Source organism: Eschrichtius robustus, chromosome 3 (assembly GCF_028021215.1).
Source record: "Eschrichtius robustus isolate mEscRob2 chromosome 3, mEscRob2.pri, whole genome shotgun sequence".
Lineage (NCBI taxonomy): Eukaryota > Metazoa > Chordata > Mammalia > Artiodactyla > Eschrichtiidae > Eschrichtius > Eschrichtius robustus.
This window is the reverse complement of record NC_090826.1, coordinates 19,077,534-19,102,694: the sequence shown is the minus strand read 5'-3', so window position 1 is coordinate 19,102,694 and position 25,161 is coordinate 19,077,534. Positions and strand designations below refer to the sequence as shown.

The window sequence follows — 25,161 nt, the reverse complement described above, 5'->3', positions numbered from 1 at the left end:
CCATCCTCCCTGACCACCTTGATTGGTTCAGGGAATGGCATGTGACCCAAGCCAAGCCAATCAGAATCTTTTTCTGCCAGAGCCATCCCAAAGCCACATCCATTCTTGAATTTCCCAGTCTGGTGAGCCTGCAGAATTCCTTTTTGGCTGAAGCCATTTTGGGGTTTTTGCCCCTACCACTGATAAAGTCTTCAGTAATACTACCATATAAAAATGGGCTTTCCTGTTCTTGTTTTGAGGCCTGCCTCCCCCCAACCCCCGACAGCATTGCATTAAAACAAGAGCAAGAAAAACAGCAGTCAAAACAACAGTAGTTTCAACCCGTTTAAAATCTTTAGTCTCTTGAAAAAAAAAAATGCTAAAACATATTCCAGTCCTAACACAGAAGAAAAATTTTAAAATCCATTTTCTCCATCTCTCTCTTCATCTCATAGTCATGGTAGCTGTCTCCTAAACTTGCTTCTTTCTTCTCCAAACACCTAAGCCCCAGTTGGCTCTTAGCTTTTTCCTCCTCACCTACCTTTTCCAATGTCCACTGATCCAACCTTCCTGGACCCTTTGCTGGCCCAGGAAGGAAAGAGGGAAGCTGTAAGTCATCATACAGTAATGTGGTTTTATACACATTATTCTCGGGGTCAATGGAAGAGGTATGATTGTAAAATCCCATCTATGGAGGGAGGTATGACTGTGAAGTCATACTTTCAGAAGAGATACTGAGGTCTTTCAATTATCAGTCATATGCCAAGTTCAGCTTAGTAAATATTTACAGAGTGATTATCATGTGTCAGCTAAGAGCCAGGAGTGGGGCTGAGTTGTCTTGGGCATCTGGAAATGTGTTGACTAAGCCCCAGACATTAAAAGTCTGTTACTCACTCGTCATTGAATACCTACTATGTGCCAGGCCTTGAGGATATATCCAGGGGGAGAGATATTAAAGGCAGAAAAATGATTTCTACGAAATGGTGATTAAGTACTGACAAAGGAGACATATATAGGGATTGGGAACAAAACAGTGTCAGGGGTTAAGGAAGGTTCCCTGAGAAAGTGACTCATGAGCTGAGACAGGAAGCAAGAATAGGAGTCGACTAAAAGACTAGAAGACTAGGGGGAAGATAAGCCTGGGAAGGGAATCCCAGGTGCAGTGTTTGAAAGATGAGAGAGAGAGAGAGAAAGAACGAGAGTGAGACAGAAAGAGAGAGAGAAAGAGAGAGAGAGAGACTCCAGGAGGACTCTCTGTGTGGGTGGAGCACAGAGAACTGGAGAGAGGTTCAAAAGGTAGGTGGAGGCCCCATTGTAAAAACCTTTGACTGCCACGTAAGAGATCATGAGTCTCACGCTATGGACCAGAGACTTCAATACGAGCCCCATATGCCACTTAGGGCTTGGGATGTAGTTTGTTCCAAACATGGAAGAGCTCAGTTCTGGTTCTTCCACTCTGTGTTGTGTTGAAGCAGGCTCCTGCAGACTCAGGAGAGCCCATTGTGGGCATTTCTTCCCAACTTCGTGTTTAGGGCCTCAAATTGAAATTGACCTTGGTGGAGTTATCTATACCACAGAAACTGGCAAATGCTACCAAGTAGGGCCTTCCCCTGCCCCACAAGACCCAGGCATTAAACATTTACCAGCACCACTGCTTCCACCAAAGAGGAAGCTGGCACTGCAGCACTGGTGAGAGTTTAATGCTATGATCTTTGCAAATCAGGAAGTGATCAAGACCGGGACATTTTATTTTCGTCTGCCCTTAACCATCAGAAGGCTGAGTAGCAGATGTTTTATACCCACAGGCTTTGAGGACAGCCAGACTGAAGTCCAAATCCCAGCCCCGTCACTAACTAGCTGTGTGACCTTGGGCAAGCAATGTTACCTCTCAGAGTTTCATCTGTTAAAAAAGATATTAATACCCACCTCATGGGGTTGTTGTGTGTACTAAATACTATAATATATGTAAACTGTAGTGCCTGCTGTGTAACAAGGACTCAAATAAATATTAATGCTATTGAATACTGTTTGAGATAAAGAGATCTCAATAGAGATATACGCATTTTATTCCAGAATTGACTTATTATCAGTATTTGAGATACCAGAAAGAAACTGAAGCAACACCCTGAGGACCTGCACAGAGGCTAGGTCATGGTAACTGGCTGAGATTTTCTCTTTCATCTTTCTTCCATTTTTTCAAGATGACGTCTTTTAAGGTTTTGAGAGATGCAACTTACCTGACCTTTGTGGTTACAAAATGTCCTTTCGTATTGATGCAGCAAGGTATTGATGCAGACACACAATTTCCTAACTTGAAATCATAGGGTGGGAGGAAGGGAGCAAGGGAGAGCAAGCATGTGGCAGATTTTGTCAAAAAGAACAGGTGGGGACTTCCCTTGTGGCGCAGTGGTTAAGAATCTGCCTGCCAATGAAGGCGACACGGGTTTGATCCCTGGTCTGGGAAGATCCCACATGCCACGGAGCAACTAAGCCCGTGCACCACAACTACTGAGCCCACGTGCCACAACTACTGAAACCCACACGCCTAGAGCCCACGTTCCGCAACAAGAGAAGCCACCGCAATGAGAAGCCCGCACACTGCAACAAAGAGTAGCCCCCTCTCACCATAACTAGAGAAAGCCCGTGCGCAGCAACGAAGACCCAACGCAGCCAACAAGTTTATTTTATTTATTTATTTATTTAGAAAAAAGAACAGGTGCCAGATTCAGATGAGCCAAACATGTGGAGCAGGTGGCAAAGGAAGACACTTCTGTGCCCCCTGCCAAACTGCTCCCAGTTCAGTGGGATTCCGGGTCTGAAAGAACTGCAGTTGGTCAGATGAAGTCACAGCTTCAAGGGAGATTCAAAGATACTTAAGTGCGCTCCCATGTGAGGCCTCTTCCATCTTCCTTGCCTTTGAGGTCTGAACATGGCCTCTGTGAGCCCCTGTTAAGAAGTGCTGATTGAGTTGAAAGCCTGAGGCAAATCCCAGAAGTATCCTGAAATTTCTGAATGTCTGTACCCAGGGCCAAACACTGGGCAACCAAGTCCTGTGAAAAGGCATTGTCTCTCTCCCCAAAACTGCTGGGATCCAAACTGAGCGCCAGCATCCAACCAGAGATGAGCCCCAGGATGCTCTCTGCAACATAACTGGTCCTACTTCACGGGCTGGGTCACAGTTGACCAACGGTCACCAGGTCCATCACTTAGACCCAGAGAATGAACAAAGCAATTACCCAGAGGCAGTGTGGTCATGGAGTCAGACAGGCCTGGGTCTGAATCCAGAATCCAGCACCTGCATGAGCTCTCTGGGGTCTCAGAATGGCAGTTTCCTCATCTGAAAAGAGGAAGCAATACCTCCCTTGAGAGTTGTGGAAGAACAGAAAATAACATATTTAATAAGGAAGAGCTATGATTATTTTTAGAATAAAGTGACTTTTCTTACTGGAAAAGCAAGACATATTAATTAGAAACTAACATGACTAATTTAGTTTAGGATTACTTACTTAAATTTAGAAATTAAACATGAACAAAAAGAAGAAAACCTTTTAAAAATATCCTCATCACTGAGAGATAACAACCACTAACACATTGATGTATATCCTTCCAAAACTATCCATACCTATAAGCACACATTTCTTTAATGGGCCCATATTTTGGTACTTGCTTTTCTGCTGCTGAGTGTATTATAAACATCCCTGAATCACTACATATGCCTTGGCAACATCGTTTTTAATGGCTGTAGACTATTCTGTGGGGAGGCTGGTTCCTCTATTTGAAAGCGATTACTGTTTGGGTGACTGGTAACAAACACACTACAGGCTTTGGCACCAGAGGGACCAGCTTTCCCAGGAGCAAGCCCATGAAGCTCTGGAGGTTGTCACTCCCCGCGTGAAGGATGTAGAGAATAACAGGACAGACCCACCAGATGCTCGCGGGGGTTAAAGCAGATAATATGGGAAAGTGCTTGGCTTAGAACCTGGCACTTAGAACGCTCTCGGATACAGCCAATGGTGTTCTTAAACTGGCCCTGAACTCGTCTGTCCTGTTAAAAGTCTCGTATTGGAATTCCTAACTGTGATTATTAATAATAAACAGTTTTCCTCTTCTCCCCTCCCTCCATACACGGATTTACTGATTCCCCCTCACCTCCCACCCCCGGGATCGGGCAGAACAAAATGAAGTAGAGGCCCTGGGAGCTACCGGAGGGTTTGAGCGGGGCCGCCGCAAGGGAAGCCCCGGGAGCTTCCCAGTCCTGGCCCCGGAGGGGCGGGCCCGCGGCCAGGCCTCCCATTGGCTGCCAGTCGCGTCACCTGCCTTGGGTGGGCCTGGAGGAGGGACCTGGTCCCACCCTGGGCCACAGGAGGACCGGTATGACCGGGGCCCGGCGGTGGGCCCCGTTGCTCCTGTGCCTGCTGCAGTCCGCTCCAGGTAAGGGCATGGGGCCGCGGGGTGGGCGCGGGGCCGCGGGGTGCTCCATCCGGTCCGGTCCGCACCCACCTTCCGACCCAGAGCTCCGGGGAAGGGAGTGCCTTGGGCATCAGTCTGTGTGCTGCAACCCGTGCGAATTAGCAGAGCCCACCCACCACCAGTTTTCTTTTTCTGAGGACTAAACAGACCCGGGTCTTTGAAATTCCTTTCCGGGAAGGAACTGATCTAGCTTCCTAATGCCAGTTCAGCTTCAGACGAACAGGAAAAAAGATAGTGGCCGTTCAGAAGTCAGCTGCCTTTGTTTATAAAGTGCTTTTTAAGGTTTCCTAAAAGCCCTATCCGCTGCATTAATATCACAGACCCTGACCAGTAGGGGAAATCAAGCAGAAGTGCCCTGCCCTCCCCTTCCTCCCGACTCGGGGTGTCAGAAGTTCCACCCAGGCCTGAGGGGAAGGAGTGCCAGCTTAGCCCATGCCGTGCTGTCATTCTAACAAGCCACCTTGTTTTCTGAGCTCTCACTGGTAAATAAGGTGACAGGGTTCAAAATACCTTGGGATAGGAACCAACCACCAAACCCCAACCAATCCAGGGAGAAGAACACCAAAATGTCCCCAGGATATGTCCCTAGTCTTAGACTAATAATTTAAGAGCTAGAAGGGCCCTTGGACATCATCTAATACTAAAGTTAAAAGCCAGCATTTGTTTGAGCAACTTCTTGGGCACCACATTATTCTAGTTTAGCATCACAACCCAACTGTCCTAGAAGATAGGTATTATTTCCTCCCGTTTCAGAGGGGGAAACTGAGGCTCAGAGCAATTACGGGGAATTAGCCAAGAAGGAAGGCATTGGTGAGACACCCAGAACAGAGAAGACAAGCTGAAGTGAGCATGGCCAGCTTTGGCCGTGGGATGGGCAGCTGGTACAGGGCGGTCCACCCACCCAGGTCAGCTCAGGGATGCCCCAGCCCCTGGAACCTTCGCAGCAGTGTTACTGCAGCTGATGAAGGACAGTGTACCTATGCGGGGAGGACAGGAGGGGGTCCTCTGTACCCCTTTTTCACCATCAAACTCAATAGTTTTGCTATCTAGACCTAGCTATCCTTACATCCGAGGAATATGTAGTGTACACAACACAAACTGTGGTGTGAAGGTTTAGGGTGAAGCGCAGCGGGATCCAGGTTCTAATCCTGGCTCGCACACATACTGGCTGTGCAGTCTCAGGCAAATTATTCACCATCTGTACCCGAGCCTAGTGCCTTCCGTGGAAGGGAATGACACCTACCCCACAGGGTGGTCTGTCCTGAGGATTGAATGAGGTTTTGTGTATAAAGTTCCACGCCGGCGCCTGGCACCCTTCGAAGGCTCATTAGGAGGCAGCTACTCTAGCTGCTGTTTCTCCACTGTGGCCAAGCTCAGCATTGAGGCCCGTCCTCAAATAAGACGATTGTAGACAGACTTTGGCCTCGTGCCAGCCACCTGCTAGGACGTCCAGAAGCTGGGAGGGCTGTCGGCATCCGCATCCTGGTGATGCAGTCCCAGCTAGAGGACAAAGGATGGGCTGGTCTAAAAGGCCAGGGGTGTGGAGCCGAGCTGAGAGCCATCAGCAGAAAGGGCCCTCCGTCCCTGATGCCGCTCTGTAACCTGTGTGGATTTCCCTCATGGCCCACGCGACACTTCAAGGCACTGCATTCTCCACGGGACCATGAGCTCCTAAAGGGCAGGAGAGGAGTTGTAGTCCTCTCTGAAGCCTCTGGCACGCAGTGATCAATAGATGTCTTTGACCAATAATGATCCATAGATGTTGGAAGAATAAGGCTGAACAGGCCCCATGAGAACCTAGGGGAGGAAGTGTGATCAAGAACTCAGACTTTGCAGACGTAGAGAATGGACTTGAGGGCACGGGGAGGGGGAAGGGGAAGCTGGGACGAAGTGAGAGAGTGGCATGGACATATATACACTACCAAACGTAAAACAGATAGCTAGTGGGAAGCAGCCGCATGGCACAGGGAGATCCGCTCGGTGCTTTGTGACCACCTAGCGGGGTGGGATAGGGAGGGTGGGAGGGAGGGAGACGCAAGAGGGAGGAGATATGGGGATGTATGTATATGTATAGCTGATTCACTTTGTTATAAAGCAGAAACTAACACACCATTGTAGAGCAATCATACTCCAATAAAGATGTTAAAAAGAAAAACAAAAAACCCTCAGACTTTGGGGTTGGCTAGGCCTGGATTTGAATTCTGTTTCTACAACTTATTAGCTGAGAGGGCCTCAGTTTCCTCATCTGTAATGTGATGATCATAATCAGTACCTACCTCCTAGGGATGTGGGGCGGATTGCAGGAGAAAATGCAGGTAACGTGCTTTGCATAGTGCCTGGCGCATAGTTAGGGCACAACACACATTAGCTGCTGTTATTATCAGCAGCATCACCACCACTTCCGAAGGATGTCAGGAAGTGACGTTTGAATCAAGTCTTTGAAAGATTAGATGGTGAATACCACGCTGTCAAAGACACCTGGGTTCAAAGACACACAGAAGAATGAGGTGGTTTGAGAAGGGCAAGAAGGAAGATTGGCTGCAGCCTGGTGACGTATGTAGGTGAGCAGGCTGGTGAGGTGTGTCGGTGAGCTGTCAGGAAGAGGTCAACGAGATGGCCCAGCCAGGCCAAGCTGGGCAGGGCTTCACATATCCTGATAAGGAGCATAGACTTTATTCTGAGGACAAGGGAAGGGCAGAAGCTGGGCAGCTGTGTAATCAGATGCATATTTCAGAAGATGAGGGTTAGCAGTGAGAAGGAGGAGGTGCCAAGGAGGGAAGTAGGGGCCAGTTAGAGGTGGTCACGGAAAGAATCACTGGGACAATGACATCTGAGCAAAGATGTGAAGGAAGCAGAGGAGTGAGCCAGATGGATATCCAGGGGGAGAACAGTCTAGGCGGAGGGAACAGCTCGTGAAAAGGCCTAGAGGTGGGAGTGTGCCCGGCATGCTCTAGGAACAGGAAAGGGCCAGCATGGCTGGAGAGGAGCCAGCAAGGGGAGTCATGGGTTGGATAGAGTAGGGTCTTGTGGGTGATTGTAAAGACTTTGGATTTTACCTTGAATGAAACAGAAGCCACTGGAGGTTTAAAGCAAAAGAGTGACGTGATGTGACTTTCATTTTAACCCTTGCTGCTATATGGAAAATGGATTGTGGACACAAGGTTGGAAGCAGGGAGACCAGTTAGGAGACCTTAGGAATAATCCAAGTCATCACAGTATTCATTCATTCACTCAACAGATTTTTACTGTGCACCTACTATGTGCCAGGGACCATTGCAGGCAGGCTCTGGGGACATGGCTGAGAACAAGACAGAGCCTCTGCCCCTTGAGACCCTCAGGGCCGTTCCCTCCTGGAGTCCAGGAATCTATTAGATGGTCCTGTGCTGCACTGTTTTGCCGGAACCCTCAGGTGCCAGGGTGGGCTTCCCATCATGTCACAGATGGGCCGCTGAGGTCTAAGGAGGGGAAGGAGCTGCAGTACAGCCAGTTGGTGGCATGGCTGTGACTGGAATCCCACACCCCAGCTTCCCAGCCTACATCACGCCCCCTGTGCTTCAGCCACCCCAGATAACTCCTGGTTCTTAAACTCGCTGAGCACCCAACTGCCCGCCCGCGCTGCTCGGAATGGCTCCAGACTTCATGACCTCTTTCTCCCCCACAGGGAGGCCCCATCTGGCCCCTCCCCAGAACGTGACACTGCTCTCCTGGAACTTCAGTGTGTACCTGACGTGGCTCCCAGGACCTGGCAATCCCCAGAACATGACCTATTTTGTGGCCTATCAAAGGTGGAGGGGCGCCTCCGGGCTGGTGGGGTGGTAGGGGGAGACCGAGGAGGTGGGCAGGGGCTGGAGGGGCTTGGTTCTCTGTGTCCACGGGTGACGGCCTGCAGCAGGTATTGGAAGAGGGCGTTTGATAAAGCTCTGGAGGTAGGGATCATGCTGAATGGAGAACAGCGCCCAGGTGAAAGACCTGCCGGGAGTGGGGGCAGGTCTTTGAGAAAAGTCAGAGCAGGGCTTGGATGGAGCTGTGAGGGCCCAGTGAGGGAATTCTTTAGGGCCTCGATGAGGTGCTTGGCATTCCAGCAGATAAGGGAGACAGGTGTATCTCTTGCAGAGCTGTGTTAGGCATCGTTAGATGATTACCCTTTTCCCCACGGAGCCTGCACGGAGCCTTGGAATCCTTCTGAACTTGGCAGCCCAGGCAGCCACTGCTGATGCAGAGGAATTTGCAAATGAAAGCAGATTTGCCATCTTTGCACATAGATGGAAATCATCTGAAGTTCTTTCGTAAGAGAGTAAGCTAATGAAAGCAGATACTCAGGAGGATTAATCTAGAATTGGTGAGAAGGAGGAAGCAGGAACTACCACGTACTCAGGACCCACCCTGTGCCAGGCTGAGTGCTAGGAGCCTTGCATGAGCATTTCCCTTCTTCCTCCCAGTATCACCAGGCAGGCCCTGCATTTCCCCTGTTCTAGAGGTGAGGAAACAACTCAGAGGTGCTGTGACCTGCCCAAGGAAGCCAGTGATGGAACCAGAAGAAAAACCCAAGTCTGTCTGACCCCAAAGCTTGTGCTCTTCCTGTTCTATTACAGTCCCTCCATCTGTAGCATCCAGATGTGAGTGATGGGGGCCTGGCTTGGGAAACGACAGACTGTGAGAGAGCTTTCAAAAGAAAGAATGGTATAGAACTGTATCAGGAGGCAGGAAATACCAATACCTAACATGGCCTGTGTGTTTGCTCTGTGTCTGCACTGTGTCCATAACATGAAACGTATTTAATCTCACACCGCCCTACGAGGAAGGATTCAGTGACTCTGCTCTACAGTGGAGGTAACTGAAGCACTGAGAGTGTATTTTGCTCAAAGCCACACAGCTGGGCATAGCGGAGGTGGGATAAATTGATGAAAGAATTGAAAGCCTAACCTCTGGACCTTTATGATATTTTCCTTTCCTTTTACACTTTTGAAACACCTGCAAGGATTCCAAAACCATGATATTCTAATGGTATTTTTTCATTTATTAGCTGGAATTAATTTTATAAAGAGATGCTTCCTCTCACGTAGTGTTTGCTATTCAGTGGTACTATTCATGTAGGCAAGACAGAATAAATGCTTGAATTTTTTTCCTTTAATTTACCAGTTTTCAAGATAACGAACTTGTTCCCTATCATGTCCCAAAGGTGATTGACTTGTTTTTTTATTATCATTACGAACTCAAGTAGTTAAACGTATGTGATGGTTTCAATTCATTGCAATTTATTCTACTCATTGAAGCTTGAATTGTCTCATCTTTAGCCCGTGAATGTCTCTTCAGGTTGGCTCCTGAGTCCTTTGAATTTGACCCTAGTAAGTCATGATATCTTTATTGCTATCTGTTGCGAGAAGATGTTCCAGAATCATTTGCACAATTCCTGACCTAAAACCTGAAATCAGCCATGTCTCCATTTGGTGAGAAATGGTTTTAAAGAACACAGTCTGTGTAGCTGTCTGATCACTACTGAACTATTGCTTTGAGATCTTTTCAGTGAACAGAATTAGGGTGATACATGTAATAATCCCATCTCTATTCCTGGCTTCTGCTGAGGTGGCTGATTAAATCCGTGAGTCGCACCCATGATCTCCTTATCAAATGATTTTCCAGCGCAACCTTGGTGTTCTCTCCAGAACACGCTTTCTCATTTTTTGCAATATGCATAGGCTGAGAATTTTCCAAATCTTCAATTTCTGGTTCCTTTTTGCTTAACAATTCCTTCTATCTCTCTCTCTCCTCTCTCATTTTACTATAAGCAGTAAGGAGAAACCAGGTCACATCTTCAACACTTTGCTTAGAAATCTCCTCAACTAAGTATCCAAGTTCATCACTTTCCACTTCTGATTTTCCATAAAACACTAGGACGTGATTCGGTCAAGTTCTTTGCCACTTTATAACAAGGATCAATTTTCTTCCAGTTTCCAATAAGACATTCCTCCTTTCCATCTGGGATCACCCCAGAATCACCTTTAACATCTATATTCTGACCAACAGTCTTTTCAAGGCAGTTTAGGCTTTTTCTCACATGAACCTCAAAACTCTTTCAGCCTCTGTTACCCAGATGCAAAGCTACTGACACAATTTTAGATATTGGTTACATTAGCACCTCACTTATGGTACCAAAATCTGTGTTCATTTACTAGGGCTGCCATAACAAAATATCATAGACTGGGGGCTTAAACAAGAGAAGTTTTTCTCTCACAGTTCTGAAGGCTGGAAGTCCAAGATCAAGGTGTCAGTAGGTTTGCTCTCTCCTGAGGCCTCTCTCAGGAGATGGTCACCTTCTGTGTCCTCACCTGGCCTTTTCTCTGTGTGAGAACAGCCCTGGTGTCCCTTCCTCTTTTCATAAAGGCACTAGTCCTATTGGATAAGGGCCTCACCCTTAGGACCACATTTAATCTTAATTACCTCTTTAAAGGCCCCATCTCCAAATACAGTCACATGGGTGTTAGGGCTTCAACATATGAATTGGGTGGGAGATGTGTGTAAACGATTTAGTCAGTAATACTGATAAACTGGATTTCACCAAATTTAAAATTTTGTTCTTTAAAAGAAAAAAAAAAGCCCAAAGAAAATGAAAAAGCCAGCCACTGAGAAAAATATTTTCATAGGATATACACTGACAAAGAACTTCTATCCAAAATAAAGAACTCCTACATCTCAAAAATAAGAAGACAAATCACCCCCCAAATATTTGAATAGTCACTTCACAAAAGAAGATATATAAATGGCCAATAAGCACATGAAAAGATGTTCAATGTCATTAGTCATTAGGGAAGTGCAAATTAAAGCTACAAGGAAATACTACTTCACACTCACTAGAATGGTTAAAGTTAAAAGGTCTGATGATACTAAGCATAGACAAACACGTGGAGTAACTCTCATGGAGATGGCCCTCCATATTCTGGGGTTTTGCAGCCACAGATTCAACCAACCATGGATCAAAAAAAAATTTTTTTTTAAATCCAGAAAGAAAAAGAAATCCGTGAGGTGCCAAAAGCTAAACTTGAATTTGCCACACACTAGCAGCTATTTACATAGCATTTGCATTGTATTTACAACTATTTACATAGCATTTACATTGTATTAAGTATCATAAGTAATCTAGAGATGATTTAAAGTACATGGGAGGATGTGCATACATTATATGCACATACGAGACCATTTTATATAAGGGACCTTAAAACATCCACAGGTTTCTGTATCTCCAGGGGGGCCTAGAACCAATCCCCTGTGGACACTGACTATATATTGCTGACGGGAACTACAAGGGTACAATCGCTTTGGAAAACAGCTTGACGGTTTCTTGTAAAGTTACACATTCAGTTACCGAGTTTCCCAGATTCTACTCCTAGATCTTTATCCAAGAGACATGAAAACATATGTCCATACAAAGACTTGTAAATGAACTTTCATAGCAGCTTAATTCATAATTCCCTGTTATGGACTGAATTGTGTTCCCCCCCTTAGTCACTCATACGTTAAAGCCCTAACACCCAAGTGACTGTATTTGGAGATGGGGCCTTTAAAGAGGTAATTAAGATTAAATGTGGTCCTAAGGGTGAGGCCCTAATCCAATAGAACTAGTGCCTTTATGAGAAGAGGGACAGCAGGGCTGCTCACACACAGAGAAAAGGCCAGGTGAGGACACAGAGAGAAGGTAACCATCTCCTGAGAGAGGTCTCAGGAGAGAGCAAACCTGCAGACACCTTGATCTTGGACTTCCAGCCTCCAGAACTGTGAGAGAGAAATTTCTGTGGTGTAAGCCCAGAAGCCCATCAGGTTTCTTTTCTCTCGGTGTCCTAAGAAATGTTTGCTTGACTCAGGGTCACGAAGATCCTCTTCTGTGCTTTCTTCTAGAAGTTTTCAAACTTTAGCATTTACATTTCAGTTCTCTTTTATTTTTTGAAACTCTCTCTCTTTTCACTTTCTGTTTCTTTTAAGGCATTATCTGCTGTATTAATTTGCTCTTATAGTTCTTCTAATTTATTCTTTGTTTATGAAATGTTGTTGTTGTTGTTTCTTATCTGACTCCTGTGTTCTGTTATCTCCTTTCTGAGTTTCTCTGATTCTGTTTTGTGTTGTTCTTCCATGTCTTATATCATTTAAAAATGTCTTTTATAATCCATTTTGAAGTAGTAGTTTACAGTTTCAATCTGTTCATGGATATGTTTTTAGCATGCGTTTTCTGACTCATTCAGTTGATCGCTTAGCTTATTAATTTCTATCCTTCCTTATTTTCTGTTATAAATATTTAAAGCTATATGCTTAACTACATCTCATAAATTTTTATTTGTATTATATTTTTGATCATTCAATTTTAGAGATCTACTAACTTCCATCATAATTCTTTCTTTGATCCATGAGCCATTTTATTTTATTTTCCAATGTGTGATTTTTGAGTCTCCTGTCTTTTTGTTTGAAGTATAGTTGATTTACAATGATGTGTTAGTTTCAAGTGTACGGCACAGTGGTTCAGTTATACATATATATATTCTTTTTCAGATTGTTTTCCATTATAGGTTATTACAAGATATTGAAAATAGTTCCCTATGCTATACAGTAGGACCTTACTGTTTATCTATTTTATATATGGTATTGTGTATATATTAATCCCAAACTCCTAATTTATCCCTCCCCAGTCCCCTTTCCCCTTTGGTAACCATAAATTTATTTTCTGTGCCTGTGAGTCTATTTCTGTTTTGTAAATAAGTTTGTGTCATTTTTTTAAGATTCCACATATAAATGATATCGTATGATATTTGTCTTTGTCTGACTTAATTCACTTAGTATGATAATCTCTAGGTCCATCCATGTTGCTGCAGATGGCATTTTTTTTTAAATTAATTAATTAATTAATTTATTTTTGGCTGTGTTGGGTCTTCATTTCTGTGCGAGGGCTTTCTCTAGTTGCGGCGAGCAGGGGCCACTCTTCGTCGTGGTGCGTGGGCCTCTCACTGTCGCGGCCTCTCTTGTTGCGGAGCACAGGCTCCAGACGCGCAGGCTCAGCAATTGTGGCTCACGGGCCTAGTCGCTCCGCGGCATGTGGGATCTTCCCAGACCAGGGCTCGAACCCGTGTCCCCTGCATTGGCAGGCAGATTCTCAACCACTGCACCACCAGGGAAGCCCCAGATGGCATTATTTCATTCTTTTTTATGGCTGAGTAGTATTCCCGTATATATATATATACATATACATACATACATACATACCACATCTTCTTTATCCATTCATCTGTTGATGGACATTTAGGTTGCTTCCATGTCTTGGCTATTGTCAGTAGTGCTGCTATGAGCACTGGGGTGCCTGTATCTTTTCAAATTAGAGTTTTGGTCTTTTTCAGATATATGCCCAGGAGTGGGATTACTGGATCATATGGAACTCTATTTTTAGTTTTTTAAGGAACCTCCATACTGTTCTCCATAGTGGCTGCACCAATTTACATTCCTACCAACAGGGTAGGAGGGTCCCGTTTTCTCCACACCCTCTCCAGCATTTATTATTTGTAGACTTTTTGATGATGGCCATTCTGACTGGTGTGAGATGATACCTTGTTGTAGTTTTGATTTGCATCTCTCGATAATTAGAGACGTTGAGCATCTTTTCATGTGCCTGTTGACCATCTGTATGTCTTCTTTGGAGAAATGTCTGTTTTGGTCTTCTGCCCATTTTTGATTGTGTCGTTTGTCTTTTTGATTGAGTTGTATAAGCTGTTTGTATATTTTGGAAATTAATCCCTTGTTGGTTGCATCATTTGCAAATATTTGATCCATGAGTCATTTTAAAACATTTTAAAATATTCAAACTTCCTTTAGTTCTCTTTTTGTTAATGATTTTTAACTGGATTATTTGCAGTCAGAGGAAATAGTTTGAGAGATACCTATTCTTTGAAATTTGAGAGTTGCTTTATTTCTGTTAATATTTTTGATAATATTTTGTTTAGGGTTCGTATGTGGCTCAACCAGTTTCTTGTTTGTTCTGTATACGTTCATTAGACGAACTTTGATAATTATGTTGTTCATTTTTTTAACATATGTACTAATAATTTTTCTTTATTCAATTGTTGATTACTGAGTGAGATATATTAAAAATTTCTCATTGTAATTGTGGATTTTCTTTTTCTTCCTGTAGTTTTATCTATTTTTGCTGAATATAGTTTGAAGCTATTTAATAGGCACATATAAGTTAGAATTTTTATATCTTCCTGGTAAGTGGAATCATTCATTACTGTGTAGTGGTTCTTTTCACCTTTACTAACGCTTTGGACTTTGAAGTTTCTATTTTGTCTCATATTAATATGCCTGCACCAGTTCCTTTTTTCGTTGATGTTTACCTAGTATAACTTCACCAAAGCACAAAACAGGGGAATTCTTCCCCCAAATCTGTTCTCTTTGCCTACCTGTATCTCAGCCTTTTCTGGTCACCTGTTGCTCAGTCTCCAAACCCAGGAAGAGTCCTCATTTCTCCTTTCCCTCACATTCCACATCCAATCCATGAGCAAGTCTCATCAGCTTTACCTCCAAAATGCATCCTACATCCAACCTTTTCTTGCCATCTCACCCACCATTCTCTCTTGGACCACTGCTGCAGTCTCCTAGCTGGTTTATCAGAGTGATATTTTCAAAACATAAATTAGATGACCTCAGTTCCTCTCTTCAGAACCTTCTGATAGCTTCCTATGACACTTGGAAGAAAATCTGAACCCCTTGCCAAGATGGCAAGACCCTGCCTGCTCTGCCCACCCCCCTCCACCCTCACGTCCAGTCTGTCCACCCTCTCCCTGCCTTGTCCACTGGGCTTTGGCCACCCTGGCCTTGTTTTTGTCTGGACAGATCAAGTCCCTTCCCATCGCAAGGCTTTTGCTTTTGCGTTTCCTTCCCCCAGGCCTTCTCTTGGCTCCCTTCTCAGCATCCCGGCCTCAGCTTCAGCACTATCTTCCTGGCCTTTCCTGAGCCGCCTTCAGAGAGCAGTCACCCCCGCACTACCCTATGATCACTGCATTTACCAGCTCCTGGATTTATCTTGTTGATGTGGTGATGGTCTCCCATCTCCTCCCTCCAGAGTGTAAGTTTCCGAGGGCAGGACCTGTCTGTCATGAATTGCTGATTCCCCAAGAATAATTCCCAGCAAGCAGGTCCCTCCTTTGGACCTCAGTGTTCTCAGGAGGTTGTAGTCATGGACCTGTGTGGTCCCCTCTGACATCCACATAGCACCTGGCACCGTGCCTGGTACACAGCAGGGGGTCCATAAATGCCTGAATGAATAAACGCGTGGAAAATGGTTACTAGCATGACGACCCTGTGGGGGAGCCATGACAGATGAGGAGACTGAGGCTTAGGGGCAGTGACCTGCATTAAGGTCCCAGAGCTAGTGAGGGGCAGAGCCAGGGTTCCCACCCTTGTCTATCATTCCAGAGCCCGAGCTCTTAACTGGACTGTTCTCATTCTGTCTCAGCCGATGGCTGGCTGGCTGGACAGATGGATGGATGGACGATCAGGTGGGATGGAGGGACGAGTGATCACGTGTTCTCTAAGTTTCCTCACCCCCAAGAGGCTGAATCCATGACCCACACTCTCCTGTCTCCTCCCTCAGCTCTGCAACCCCCACAAAGTGGTGGAGAGTAAAAAAGTGTGCAAGAACCAAAGATCTAGTGTGTTCTCTGATGTGCCTGGAGAAACAAGACCTGTGCAACAAGTTCAAGGGGCGTGTGCAAGCGGTTTCTCCCAGAGCCAGGTCGCCCTGGGTGGAGTCCAAGTCCATGGATTACTTTTTTGAAGGTAAGTGAGGGACCTGTGGGAGGCTGTCTGCTCAGGAGCTTGGCTCAGAGGCGCTGCTATCCTAGCCATCTGTCTCCCACTTCCCCAAAGCAGTGGGCAGCTCTCTGGGGCCACCTGCCATGGGCCCTGGCCCACGTCCAAGTAGCCTGACTTCATGGCAGGGTGTTAGGGGAGTTCACCAGCCCCAGCAGTTCAGTTTGTACCTCCTCCTAATGAGGTTCATGATCTTCTTTTGAGCACAACCTTGGTCATGAACCACACAAGGCACTTTATATATTTATTCCTACTTTTTTAATGTTCAATCTCTCTCTTTAAGAAACAATTTTTAAAAATTCTGGCTGCAATAGTAATTTCTGTACACGGTAGAAATTGGGGGGGGGGGAAGGAGATAAAAATAGAGAGGAAAACATTCCCCATGCTTACAGCCTTCATAAATCACCAGTGTTAACACTGAGTGAGGGGAGTGCTTTTTTTCCCCAATGTATTTTATTTCTAATCCTCATAACAGACCTGTGGGGTTCATTTTCATCACCCTATTTTTAAAAAATAAATAAAGCAAGACTCACAGAAGTTAAGGAACTTGCCAGCTAGTAAGTGATGGACATGGGATGTGAAATGGCTCTTTCTGATCTTGGACAAGGTGCTTGATCAGGTCAAGAGTAAGGAGGAGAGGATAAATACTCAGGCGATAGCCTTATGGAGCTGAGATCTGTAACTTACCACCCAGGCTTCTAGAAATGTTTGAGGACAAAATAGGTCTTGAAGGGGGATGAAGAAGGGATTTAATGAAGGATGGCAGGAAAAAATGGCAGAGAAGGAAGAAGAGATGATTTGGATGGGCGGAAGCTGGCTGGTTGGTTGGACGAAAGGAGGAAAAGGATGCATGGGTAAGAAGAAAGGAAGTGTGGAGAGGATGGGGAAGAAGTGATGGATGAGTGGGAAGAAGGAGGCTAGATGGGTGGGTAAATGCTTACTATGAAGGAGCTAGTATGGATGGTGAAGTGGAGGATAGGAACGAAAGGCAGACAGATGGATCAGTGGGTAGAGAGTACAGAAGGAAGGCTGGCTGCCTGGGAAGGGAAGGAAGGGTAAAAGGGAAGGAGAGGCAAAGGAGAAAGGAAAAACAGGAAGGAAGGATGTATGGAAAGAAAAGAATGGATGGATAGGAAGGATGGAGGAGTAGAAAAGTAGGCTGATTGGCTGGATACAAGGAAGGAAGAAAGTATAAATGAATAGGAAGACAGGATGGATAGGAAGGAAGAAATGTCAATTGGAAAGAAAGGAAGACAGGATGCTTAGGAAGAAGGAAGGATGGTTGAGAAGGATGCGTGGATGGGAAGGAAAAGAAGCATAGTTGGGAAGGATGGATAGATGGATAGAAAGGAAAAGAAAGATGGGAAGGCAGGCAGAAAGGCTGTCTGGCTAGAAGAATGATGGATGAACCACTGCAGACGCTGGATGAATAGGAATAAGAATTAGAACAATAGAGGGAAAGATGCAAAAAGGAGGTTACTTTTTTTTTTGCCTCCTCCTCCCTGAAGTTCTTCTGATTCTCCTGCAGCACACCTCAAGCTTGAGTGACCCTTCCTGCCTTTTTCTGCCCTCAGCTGTGACCCTGGTCACTTTCTCTCTTGAGTTTTGGTAGTTTACGTATTTCATTTCCCCCTAATTTCCTCCAACTCTTTGAGGTCAAGATTTATGGAGGCCTCATCTCCCCATTCCTCTCAGCTCCCTGCCCAGGGCTTAATACATATCAGTGTCCAGTGGATATTTCCTGAACACATAAGTAGTGGCACCTTGTGGAAGCCACACATTTTCCCTGAGCACAAACACAGGACAGGGATGACCAGTGTGGCCAGAGCTCCTGCTGGCTGGTACTCAGGGAGGGCTGCATGGAAAAAGTGGCATTTCAGCTGGACCTTGAAAATGGTGTATTAATTTTCTCTCATCGCTTTATTCCAAGTCACTGCCCCCACCATCTTCAAACCATCAGTCAAATCTAGATGACCTCGAACAGACTGTCAGTAGAAATGGACATTAAAGATTCTGCCAGAAAAAAAAAAAAAAAAGATTCTGCCAGTGAGAGCTCGGAAGGAAGCGAGGAGCGTCATAGAGAAAATCTGAGTCTCCTTCAAGAATTCTTAAATCATCGTGAACAGACTGTTAGCAGAAGTATGGATACTAAAAGCACTGCCTCACAGAAGGAAGTGAGGAACATGTTATTGAAAATTTCAGGAAGGAGGATGCCTTTTATATACTGGCAAAAAGATTAGCAAAATTGTGTCCTGTCGGTATGTGGAAAGCTGACCTTGTAAATGATGAATCTGGACATTTATCAAGGAGATTTGATAATGTTGTGTTGAAGGCATGGCCTGGTTTATTCTTGGTAATCATAGCAAAATGCAAGGAGGAGAGAGAGAAATTGAGGAAAGAGCCTAAACAAAAAGGAACCAGGACTTGAAGATTTGGGAAATTCTTAACCTATCCAGATGGCAAAAGATACTAAAATTAAGAAATTGCTGCCAAGAGTGTGACGTAGAGAAACAGCAAAGTGTGTGGTTGTACAATCATTTACTAAAACCTCAGAAAGATCAAAGTGTTTAGTCAAGAAAAAGGCTCTTTGAAGAGATTTAAGGGTATGACACACAGTTCAGTTCCCCTCAGTCAAATCAAGGAGCCTCTAGAAAGCTGAAGTGTCATCCCTCAGCCAGCTCAGCTAAAGCCAAAAATAGAGAAGGGCTTATCTCAAAAAGATTTGTGGAACTGGCTTCTGTCTAATGGAGTGGGTCCTCATGACATCCACAGGAGACCCATAAAATTCTTGAGAATTTTATATCAGCAGAAACACTGCCAGCTTGAACGAAAAGGGGCAGAGAGGACAGGAAAAGAAAGAAGGCTACTGGTCCCCCAATTTCTACTGGAAGGAAGCAGACTGGTAAAACTACTTAGCTGCAAATACCTGCTACCTTTCATGAAAAGGAAGGATGATTCAGAGGGTGGAACCAAGAGCCCAGAGAGCAGAGCTGAAAGCCAAGGAGAAGTAGTTCCGAAGCCTTAAAACCTAGTACAGTTTGTGTAGCTGGATTTCAAAACTGCTTCAGCCCAGTGACTCTTTTTTACCTCCTATTTCTCCCTGTTTGAACCAAAATGTCTATAACTATTACCCAGCGCCTATCCCACCACCTTATATTGGGAGCAGATAACTTGTACTTTATTTTCACTGGTCCACAAATGGACAGGAATTGTGTCCCAGGAGCTGTACTGAATGGATTGTACCCAGAGTCTCACCTGAACCTGATTTAGATACCTTAGATGATGAGATTTTAGAACTTGAGTTGATGCTGTAATGGGATGAGACCCTGGGGTACCTTGGGATGGGGAGAATGTATGTTGCACTGGAGAGGGACATGAATTTCAAGGAGTCAGAGGGAGGACCATGATAGACAGAATGACTCCCCCAAAGATATTCATGCTCTAATCCCTGAACTTCTGAATATGTTGGATGTTACTATTACATGGCAAAAGGGATTTTAATTAAATTTATGGGTGTTAAAGTAGTGAGATTATCTTGGATTATCCAAATGGGCTCAATCTAATCCCATGAACCCTTAAAAGCAGAGAACTTTCTCCAGCTGGAGGCAGAAGAAGGGAAAATCAGAGAGAGTTGAAGTGTGAGAAGGATTCAACATGGTGTTTCTGCTTTGAAGATGAAGGGGCAACGTGATTAGAAATGCAGGTGCCAGGACTTCCCTGGCAGTCCAATAAAGACTCTGTGCTTCAACTGCAGGGGGTTCGGTTTCAATCCCTGGTCAGGGAACTAAGATCCCACATGCTGTGCAGCGCAGCCAAAAATTAAAAAAAAAAAAATGCAGGTGCCTTCAGGAGCTGAGAGAGGGTCCCAGCTAACAACAGCATAGAAATAAACCTCAGCCTCACAACCTCAAGGAACTGAATTCTGCTGACAGCATGAATGAGCATGGAAGTGAATTCTCCCCCAAAATTCCAGATAAGAGCCCAGGCCAGCTGACATCTTGATTTCCACCCAGAGTTGAGGACCCCATCAAGCCCACCCAGACTCTGACCTACAGAACTGAGAGATAATAAATCCGTGTTGATTTAAGCCACTAAGTTCATGGTAATATGTTATGGCAGCAACAAAAACTAATACAAATGAGCAGGATGCTGACAGACCAGTGACATGTGAAGGGCATCCAAGTGGAAGGGATGACACGAGTAAAGGAAAGTTAACTGTCTCTGGGCTGGGAGAGGAGCAGGCCTGCCTGGAGGCAGGGGGATGGATGCCCTGTGGCCCCCAGAAGGTCCTGATGGGTCCTGTTCTGTTTCTGCCAGTGGAGCCAGCCCCACCTGTCCTGGTATTCACCCGGACAGACGAGATCCTGAGTGTCAATGCCACGTACGAGCTGCCCCACTGCATGCCCCAACCAGATCTGAACTATGAGGTGGCTTTCTGGAAAGAGGGGGCCAGGAATAAGGTGAGAAACCCCTTTCATGCCCCCAGGCTGGGTCCCCTTCCTCATTCTCCCACCAAACCCCAGTGCTCTTCACCCTCCAAGCCCTGAAAGCCTCCTCCAGGAAGCCTTCCCTGCATACCCCTCACTCCTGGCAGTCACCCCTTGACTCTGCACAGTGTGATTGGCCTGTGGCCCACCTCTTCCCTCCTCCCCCTAAGAGGCCAAGTTCAGGACATCCTTCCCCTGCACATTACAGGTAATAAACAGCCGTTTTCTACCTAATTTTTTTTTAAATTATGAAAGCTTTTTTTTTTTTTTAATCTGACTGAAGTATGACAGGCTCCAAGAACCTACTTAGCCTACTTGTTAAGCCACCAGATTCATTAGAAAAAAAAACCTAGAAAATACAGATAAATTCTAGGAAGGAAACCAAAAGTACACAGAGATGATCGCAAATAACTATGTGGTGTATATCCAATGTCAGGCTTGTTTCTGTGTATGCATGTGCATATGTCTGTATATATTTATTTATGGCAGGGGTTGGCAAACTTTTTCTGTAATTGGCCAGATAGTAAATATTTTTGGCTTTGCAGGCCTTATCGTCTGTCACATCTATTCAACTCCATCTGTAACACAAATGGAGCCATAAGTAAATAGGTACATGAACAGGCGTAGCTGTGTTCAGGAAAACTCTATTTTAAAAAAAAGATGGAGCTGTATGTAGTCTACGGACTCCCGTTCTTGTCCATTCTGTCTTTTACTGAACCAGCGCTCACACTCCTAACCTCCTGCACACTCTGGATCCCAGAGATATATTGATAGATCTTCATCCGATGTGGTCCTCGCCTTCAAGAACCTCACAGATATTCTCAACCAGCACTGTCCAGTAGAAACATAACACAGGCCACATTGTGTCATTTAAGTGTTCCACATTAAATTAAGTAAAAAGAAAGAAGTGAATTTATCTTCATAGTAGATTTTATTTCATCCAATAGAATGTTTTCTTCTCAACATGTAGTTACTATAAAAATTACTGAGATGTTTTATGTTCTTTTTTCATGAAAGCCTGTGTGTATTTTACACTTAGAGCACATCTCAGTTGGTACCAGCCACACGTCAAGTGCTCAAGAGCCACATGTGGCCAGTGGCTACTGTGTTGGACAGGCAGCCCTAGAGTTTTCTGTATCTGTAATGGCTGAGTGACCACCGCCCCCGCCCTAATTGATTGACACGCCCTGAGGGTAGGAAGCCTGAGGCATCTGTCCCTGAAAGTGAGGGCCTGTGGGCCCTGGTGGGGTGTGCATGGGAGTGACCCTGAGAGGCAGGGCTGCTTTTGAACCCAGACCATCTCTACCTCGAAACTCCGCGGAAGAGAAACCAGAGAGTGTTGGGACGTGCTCCCTGAATGCTTAAGCCTTAATGCAAGAAAAGGTGTAGGAGTCACAGATGTGTCCTGCCAACCCTGCCCTGTCCTGGCTGCATGGAGCCAGTGCCCCCCAGCAGGTCCACCCACCTCTGCTTCTCTCTCCAAGCAGACCCCATTTCCAGCCACTCCCCATGGCCAGCCAGTCCAGATTTCTCTCCAACCAGACACCAGCGGACACCACTGCCTCAGCGCCAGAACTATCTACACCTTTGGCTACCCTAAATACAGCGAGTTCTCTGAGCCCACCTGCTTCTTCCTGGAGGCCCCAGGTGGGTGCAAAAGTGGTACAGAGGTGGGGACTTTTCCCCTGGGCCTTAGGATCTTCATAATATGGTGGTTAAGAGCACAAGTCTAGAGACAGACTCACCTCGATTAAAATCCCAGCTCCACCCCACTCACTGTATCTTTGGGCAGCTTACATAACCTCTCTGAACCTTGCTTTCCACACTCTGTAGGATGGGTTTATTCTGATGAGGATTAAATAGGATAATGTATGTGAAGCCCACAGCACAGATGCCATTGATAGACAGGAGCCCCTGCTTCTCTAGTTGTTATTATGTTTTTCTTCCTAGGATCCAACTGGGCACTCCTGGTGCTGCTACCCCTTCTGCTGCCACTGCTGTTGGTCGTTGCCACAGGGCCTGTGATCTGGAAGAGCTTCAGGGGGAACCCCTGGTTTCATCAGGCAAAGATGCCACAGGCCCTGGTATGGCAAATCTGGGGGTGTGCAACAGAGAGGGAGGGTTGTCGAAGAGCAAGGAAGTGGAGCTAGACTTAGAGGTAGTTCAGCTAGAATATCAAGATGGCCCAGACTGCGAAACATCTATCTTCCTGTCTAAATTTTCACCATTAGTAATTCATTCCTTTGGCACCAAATTAAAATAGCAAATATGCCTCAGGAGAGATGCCCAGAGGGGAGGCGGGAGGGTGGCACCTAAAGGGGACATCTTAAAAGGGTCCCAGCACTTCATTCACAATCTAACCGAGGGTCAGTCTTGCCCAGGAAGACGCTGGAATTTCCCCACCGGTCTGCCAGCTCGCTTGCTTAGAACCTGGGGCCGGCTGGGACAGGGGAAGCCTGGAGAGGTCAGACTTGTTCAGATGAAGGCCTGGAAAGTGAGGCTGTGGTAGATGAGGCTCCGTGGGCACTCGGGTCCGTGGGGGCTTTGAGGATGGATTCTGAGAGTCCCTGCCACACGGGAGTGTTTCAACATTCCTGGATATGGGACCTGCAGGGAATACCCACTAACTGAAGGACAGCCTCTGTGTTGGATGGGTCTGCACCTTGCCCTATCCCTCTGCCTTCCCATTATGTGGTAAGTTACCAGCTCGACCTCCTGCAGCTGGCACCTGAAACCTGGAGGCTTTCTCTGGCCTCTGGTGTCCACTCTGCCCGAGCACATCACCAGCTGCATGTGCCAGAGAATTCACACCGCCACCACCCCCTCCATGCCTCACCCGACGGTGCTCTGAGGCCTGTGTCCCCGGCAGGGCTAAGTTCCAGCTGCCCTCGGGGTAAATTGCCTGATAACACCCCGCTCTTGGCTGCTATGCCTTGCTGACACTTCCTGGGATCACTTCCCAAAGACACTACTTACATTTGAAGCCTTGTCTCAGAGTCTATTTCCAGGGGAACCCAAATTAGAACAGTCACTCTTCTGGAACGGCTGAATTTTCTGTTCTTCTCCCCTTTCCCCAAATCAGGACCTCTCTGGACACAGACACCCCGGGGCAACCTTTCAACCCAGTGGCCCAGAGTGCCTGCATGTCTTGATCCTCTGTCCCCAAAAGGAGCTGACCAGACGGGTCAGGCTGACCCCTAGAGTCAGGGCCCCAGCCACCGTCCAGGCGGGATCCGAGAAGGACAGCACTGAGGGGGAGAAGCACGACAAGGAGAACACAGATGAGGAGGACACGGACGAAGGTGTCAGCTTCCAGCCCTACACTGAGCTACCCCGCTTCCTGGGGCAGGAACCCCGGAGCCCAGGGCATGCTGAGGCAGGAGGGCCTTGGACTCCTCTGGTCCAGGTCGAAGGCTCCTCTGCTTGCGATTCTTCAGACAGAAGCTGGGCCAGCACTGCAGGCTCCTCCCCCTGGGACGAGGCTGGATCTTCTGGCTACTTGGCCAAGAAGAGGCCAGGCCGAGGACCGGGTGGGAAGGAGCTCCAGAAGCCTCTCCCACCACCCGAATTCTCCGAGGACTCGAGTTCCCTGGAAGAGCCCCCAAAAGACAGCCCATCCTCCTGGGTCAGCTGGGGCTTACCATCGCCAGGGCTGATTCTGGTCCCCAGGGAGCCCCCAGTTTCTCTTCAGACACTGACCTTCTGCTGGGACAGCAGCCCCGAGGAAGAGGAAGAGGAGGAGGAGGAGGAAGAAGAGGGTGGGAGGGAATCAGAAAGTGAGGACAGCGGTGGCGGCAGCTGCGGGGCTGAGAGCCTCCAGGGGATTGAGGTCAGAGGTAGGACACTGGGGCACTACTTGGCCAGGTGAGCCGTCCCTCCCAGTCTGGTGCTGCTGAGCTCTCTGGGGACCCAGCATGCCACCAAGACTTGAAATCCTGGGAGCACCATCGCTGGGGCAGCAGAGGGTTCTTACAGCACCTCGGGGAACCCAGCTAGAGGTGTCTGCCAGGTTGAGCAGTCAGAAGCCACCCCATCCTGTGACCTGCCAGCTTTGGGCCGAGAGCCAAGAGGGGTGGAGACAGGGATGGGCGGAGGTCAGAGGTTGGTTGGGTGTCAGACCACCCCACTGTCCCTGGGGTGACAGGCCAGTTGGAAAAGTCATCCCTGCACAACATGAAAGAGGCGAGGTCAGGTCACAGGGGACACTGAAGGCTGACAGCACAAGGGCCCATCTGGATTTGGGGAGGGAAGAAATCTGGAGGCACACCAAGTGTAGCAGGACTCATGCCTTTCTCCAGCACCCGCTGGGCTCCCTCCTCCCCGAGGCTCGGCATCCTGACTTATGAGTCCCCTAGAGTGGGCCCCAGTGAAGAAAAATCCAGTT

At 46.6% G+C, this 25,161-nt stretch overlaps 1 protein-coding gene across 1 annotated transcript; it reads left to right on the top strand.

Annotated features, from left to right (window-relative positions):
• The first annotated feature begins 4,310 nt into the window (after positions 1-4,310).
• On the top strand, positions 4,311-24,645 carry IFNLR1 (interferon lambda receptor 1). Its single transcript, XM_068537789.1, has 7 exons — positions 4,311-4,410; positions 8,111-8,234; positions 16,073-16,257; positions 20,608-20,750; positions 22,265-22,424; positions 22,728-22,861; positions 23,860-24,645. The coding sequence occupies exons 1-7, from the start codon at positions 4,353-4,355 to the stop codon at positions 24,643-24,645; spliced, it is 1,590 nt and encodes a 529-aa protein (XP_068393890.1). The 5' UTR covers positions 4,311-4,352.
• The last annotated feature ends 516 nt before the right edge of the window (positions 24,646-25,161 follow it).